This window comes from Dendrobates tinctorius, unplaced genomic scaffold (genome assembly GCF_039654945.1).
Source record: "Dendrobates tinctorius isolate UK_male_01 unplaced genomic scaffold, ASM3965494v1 ptg000020l, whole genome shotgun sequence".
Classification (NCBI taxonomy): Eukaryota; Metazoa; Chordata; class Amphibia; order Anura; family Dendrobatidae; genus Dendrobates; species Dendrobates tinctorius.
The window spans coordinates 7049841-7055948 of NW_027361688.1; the positions used below are offsets into that span (position 1 = coordinate 7049841).

Consider the following 6108-nt stretch of genomic DNA (forward strand, 5'->3'; position numbering starts at 1 on the left):
TAAATAAATAGTAAATCAAACCCCCCGTTATCACCCCCTTAGTTAGGGAAAAATAATAAAATTAAAAGAAAATGTATTTATTTCCATTTTCCCATTAGGGTTAGGGCTCGGGCTTGGGTTAGGGCTGAGATTAGGGTTAGGGGTGTGTTGGGGTTAGGGTTGGAGTTAGAATTGGGGGTTTCCACTGTTTGGGCACATCAGGTGCTCTCCAAATGCAACATGGCGTCTGATCTCAATTCCAGCCAATTTTGAGTTGAAAAAGTCAAATGGTGCTTCTTCCCTTCCATGCGCCCAAACAGTGTTTTATCCCCACATGTAGGGTATCAGCCTACTCAGGACAAATTGCAAAACAATTTTTGGGGTCCAATTTCTCCTGTTACCCTTAGGAAAATAAAAAATTGGGGGCAAAAATATCATTTTTGTGGAAAAAAATGATCTTTTTATTTTCACGTCCGGGCGTTATAAACTTCTGTGAAGCACTTGGGGGTTCAAAGTGCTCACCACACATCTAGATAAGTTCCGTGGGGGGTCTAGTTTCCAAAATGGGGTCACTTGTGGGGAGTTTCAATAGTTTAGGTACATCAGGGGCTCTCCAAACGCACATGACACCTGCAGACCATTCCATCAAAGTCTGCATTCCAAAACGTCACTACTTCCCTTCCAAGCCCTGACGTGTGCCCATACAGTAGTTTTCTCCCACATATGGGGTGTCAGCGTACTCGGGACAAATTGGACAACAACTTTTGGGGTCCAATTTCTCCTGGTAGCCTTGGGAAAATAAAAAAATTGGTGACTAAAAGATTATGTTTGTGGAAAAAATACGATTTTTTTATTTTCACGCCCGGGCGTTATAAACTTCTGTGAAGCACTGGAGGGGGTCAAAGTGCTCACCACACATCTACATAAGTTCCTTGGGGGGTCTAGTTTCCAAAATGGTGTCATTTGTGGGGGGTTTCCACTGTTTTGGTACATCAGGGGCTCTCCAAACGCGACATGGTGTCCGATCTCAATTCCAGCCAAAAACGTCAAATGGCGCTGCTTCCCTTCCAAGCTCTGCCATGCGCCCAAATAGTGGTCTACCCCCACATATGGGGTATCAGCGTACTCAGGACAAATTGCACAATAACTTTTAGGGTGCTGTTACCCTTGGAAAAATAAGAATTGAGGGTGAAAAGATCATTTTTGTGGAAAAAATATGATTTTTTAATTGTACGGCTGTATGTTATAAACTTCTGTGAAGCCCTTGGGGGTTTCAAAGTTCTCACCACACATCTAGATAAGTTCCTTGGGGGGTCTAGTTTCCAAAATGGTGTCATTTGTGGGAATTTTCCACTGTTTTCGTACATCAGGGGTTTTCCAATCGCGACATGGTGTCCGATCTCAATTCCAGCCAAAAACGTCAAATGGCGCTGCTTCCCTTCCGAGCTCTGCCATGCGCCCAAATAGTGGTTTACCCCCACATGTGGGGTATCAGCGTACTCAGGACAAATTGCACAATAACTATTAGGGTCCTGTTACCCTTGGGAAAATAAAAATTGGGGGTGAAAAGATCATTTTTGTGGAAAAAATATGATTTTTTAATTGTTCCGGTGTACGTTATAAACTTCTGTGAAGCCCTTGTGGGTTCAAAGTTCTCACCACATATCTAGATAAGTTCCTTGGGGGGTCTAGTTTCCAAAATGGGGTCACTTGTGGGGTGTTTCCACTGTTTAGGTACATCTGAGGTTCTCCAAACGCGACATGGCGTCCGATCTGAATTCCAGCCAATTTTGCATTGAAAAAGTCAAACGGCGCTCCTTCCCTTCTGAGCTCAGTCATGCGCCGAAACAGTTGTTCCCCCCACATATCAGCTATCAGCGTACTCAGGACAAACTGCACAATAAATTTTGCCATCCAATTTCTCCTGTTACCCTTGGTAAAATAAAAAAAAAATTGAACCTGAAGTATTTTTTTTTGTGAAAAAAAGTTAAATGTTCACTTTTTTTTTTTTAAATATTCAAAAAATTCCTGTGTCGCACCTAAAGGGTTAATAAACTTTTTGAATGTAGTTTTGAGCACCTTAAGGGGTGCAGTTTTTAGAATGGTGTCACTTTTGGGTATTTTCTATCATATAGACCCCTCAAAGTGGCTTCAAATGTGATGTGGTCCGTAAAAATAAAATGGTGTTGCAAAAATGAGAAATCGCTGGTCAATTTTTAACCTTTAAAACTTCCTAACAAAAAAAAATTTTGGTTCCAAAATTGTGCTGATGTAAAGTAAACATGTGGGAAATGTTACTTATCAAGTTTTTTGTGGCCGTATCTCTGTGATTTAAGGGCATAAAAATTCAAAGTTGGAAAATTGCGAAATTTTCAAAATTTTTGCCAAATTTCCATTTTTTTCACAAATAAACGCAAGTTATATGAATGAAATTTTACTACTGACATGAAGTACAATATGTCACGAGAAAACAATGTCAGAATCACCGGGATCCATGGAAGCGTTTCAGAGTTATTACCTCATAAAGGTACAGTGGTCAGAATTGTAAAAAATGGCCCGGTCATTAACGTGCAAACCACCCTTGGGGCTTAAGGGGTTAATGGCCTAGAGTGGGACCATTGTTTTTGCCCCCCCCCCCCCGTGGTTTTGGGCCTCTTAATCCTTCCCATGGGCTGTTGTTCACCGTCCTACTTCGTGGATGACGCCTCTTGTATCATCCACATTGCCGTGTGACATCTCATGCCTGCTAAGAAATATTGCGTTTCACACCTGCGCAGTATGTTTTGCCCAACTGCTGCATAGCTGAATAACAGAGGTGTCATGCACCGGCATACGTACTTCCGGCTCATGCATCTGAACGTTTGCCAGCGCATGCGCACTTCTGTTCTTCTGCTTTGCCCAGTTTGGCAAAGTATACTGCGCAGGTGCGAAACGCGATATTTCTGTACAGGCGCGATATGACGCATGGTGATGTGGATCGTTATCCATGTCAGGAGCACAGCAAGCAGAAGCTGGGAAGAGGGATGCAGAGGCCTGAAACCACGCCCATCGGAACGGAATCACCATACAGCGTGGGAGAAATTGAAAAAGCTTTTCGGGAATATACAAGGGGAGTCAAGGGGTTATGTAAGAATTTAGGGAATGCAGCGCCCTTGGAATAAATTTGCTAATATTTTATGTTTTGGCGAGTGCTGGAATTTTCTCCCCTCTACTCATAAGTAGTCACTCGTATGGCTTACTCTAAGATCACATCCTGCACAATGATCTCTATGTATGTGAAATATTAGGCCTCATTCACACCGAGTATTGGTTGCGGAATATGCACCAATGTAAAGTACAATGTAAGAATAGCACTTTTTTTTTTTCAACAAAACTTCACTTTATCCCACGTTGCAGTAAAATCATCAAAACAGAACCAGTGCCACTGGTCACACTAATATAGTTTGGGAACTACACGTTAGTGATGGCTGAATAACAATAGAAATCTATTCACAGAGTAGAAAGCTTTTGCATCAGATACAAATCTGCACAGCGCAGAATATGTTGCAGAAATGTCACATTGCCACAGCAACTTTTACTATCTGCTATGGAAAGAGTAAAGTTCGCAGCCGTACCTGTCGCTGTTTTTGCAATAAAACACATTTTGGGGCTGATTTCATGAAGATTTAGTTCAGGAAAATCTATTCAATTTGTAAATTTACCTTTGTTTCAAAATATAGTTGGTTTAGTACTTGGGGTATTACTAGGAATAATGGCTGTGACACAAAGGTAAATTATCCAACAAGGACTATAGAGACGCACATTGATATCAGTCCCCAAACTTCTAATATCATCGGCTAAATGTAATCACCAAATACCTACACAACAGATAATCCACCCATGTGATATAGTCACTGGGCCAGCAATCATATAGGGATCATGAATTGTAATCCTGACTGTTTATCCCATTAGAGAATAATCCAGCAGTCTCTAGTGGAAATCTTAGATCATGACAGTTTCTTCCAGTTTCTGCTTCCCCCAAATATCTTTATAGAACCATTACATGCACATAATGCAACATGAAGGGGCTCCGAGAAGGTGGCAGTGAAGGTGTGTAAGTGTCTGATGGGGTCACACAGCTCATAAAAGGACAACTGCCCGGCCTCATAATCCAGACATAGCCTGACTCTGTCACTGGAGATCTTGTGCGGTAACCAAACCTGTTTACTCTCATGTATCACTGAATACTGATTATCACACCTACTCAAAGTCCAGGACTTAATATTAAATCCAATGAGTGACTGATCTCCCCTCCTGTCTATACTGGGATAACACATCCCCACCATCCACCACCCTGATCTACTGCCCTCCACATCCCAGTAATGTCTCCCTGAGATAAATCCCCTCCTGCTCATCACCTGATTGTTATTCTGGAATCTCTCTTCTGTTTCTGGACGTTTTTGGTTCTGACCTGTCCCGATTGCGGTTTTCAGGTCGTCTGATATAAGGAGATTATTAGCAGCTGTGGTTACATCCAGTAATATGTCTGCAGGACCCTCCACATAGATCCCCCTCCTTATACCTGATATTACCTCACATAATGTGTGTAATGTGTGTGAGATCACAGCCACATCCAGGTAATCTCCATCATGGGGCTGTTTATCATGTCCCCCTGTGTCCTCATCATCTCCCTCCTCCTCAGGATCACACAAGTCACCGGTGTCTGGTTCCTGTAGGACAGTCAGTGGATCCGCCATGTTACACAGCTCCTCAATGTGTCTCATCTTCCTGGACAGCTCGTCCTTCTTTATTTCCAGCTGATGGATCAGAGCAGACAGTGACAGTGACTCTTCCTTTTCCTGCCTGGAGATCTCACTCAGGACCTTCTTCTCCAGGTCGTCCACCCGTCTCCTGATGTCGGTACACAGGGCAGTGACTCTCTTGGCTTCTCCAGCTGCTTGTTCCTGAGCTTTTCTCCTGCGCTTCTCCAGACTCTGCACTTTCTCCTCGGTGCCCTTGGTCTTTATGATCAGTTTCTGGAGGACATCTCTCAGTTTCTTCTTCTTCTTCTCAGAAGCATCATATAATATCTGCACCTGGTGTCCTTGATGTTCTCCGGCCAAACTGCAGGACACACAGATACAAGCAGCGTCCTCAGTGCAGTAATATTCCAAGATCTTCCTATGGACAGAACATTTCCTTTTCTCCATAGAAGTGCTGGGATCAGATAAGACGTGTTCTGCTGACTTGCTGTGAGCTCTCAGGTGTTTATCACACAGAGAAGCCTCACACAACAAACAGGATCTAACAGCAGGTACAGGAGAGTCCACACAGTAAGTGCAGAAGATCCCATTTTCCATATGTGTTGGTGGAGTAAACAGGAATTTCTCCATGATGTTACGCAGAGCTATATTCCTCATCAGTGCCGGCCGCTCCAGAAACTCTTCTCTGCATTCAGGACAGAAGTATTCTCCAGACCCCTTCTGTGTATCCAGCACACGATCAATACAGACTCGGCAGTAGTTGTGTCCACATCTCAGCATTACAGGATCTGTATAAGTGCTCAGACAGATGGAGCAGCCCAGCTCTTCTCTCAGATCAGCAGAAGCCATGGTGGACAGAGGAAGAGAGAAGCAAAACTACAATTCTCCCGCTCAAAAGGGTGGGCCTTGTATTGTGTACACAGGGGAGGGCTAAGGAGAAGAAGGTCACTATTAACCTGTTAATGGACACTTGTGAAAATCACATCTTATATCTGCTGTAAATTTCGTCTCTACATTGTCTCATAAAAGTGAGGTTATTACTTACAGTTAAGAGTTTGAAAGTGAACCTCCTACTGATCAGTAGAAAATAAGACAAAAGCTAACATAAAATCACAGCTATGATGCTATATACTTTTACCAAATGTATATAGGGCCTTTAAAGATAATTAGATCTTGTGGAATATGTGGGCAGAATTATCCCCAAAAATGATATGGTCATGTTAGAGAAGGTTCTTTTTCCATTGTTATTAGGTGGACTGCTTAACAAAACATCCACTGTCTCCATTGAAAATTGAGCATATTGCCAAACTGCTAAAAAAAGACTCAAGATTGGCAAAATATTAAAATTTGAGAGTCCTCAGTAGTTGATACTATCTTTTCATTTAGC

The 6108-nt window shown here is 42.5% G+C and overlaps 1 protein-coding gene across 1 annotated transcript; it reads right to left on the reverse strand.

Moving 5' to 3' along the window:
* Positions 1-2954: 2954 nt before the first annotated feature.
* LOC141083358 (E3 ubiquitin/ISG15 ligase TRIM25-like) lies at positions 2955-5857 on the reverse strand. Its single transcript, XM_073567566.1, has one exon. The coding sequence runs from the start codon at positions 5568-5570 to the stop codon at positions 3966-3968; it is 1605 nt and encodes a 534-aa protein (XP_073423667.1). The 5' UTR covers positions 5571-5857; the 3' UTR covers positions 2955-3965.
* Between the last annotated feature and the right edge of the window lie 251 nt (positions 5858-6108).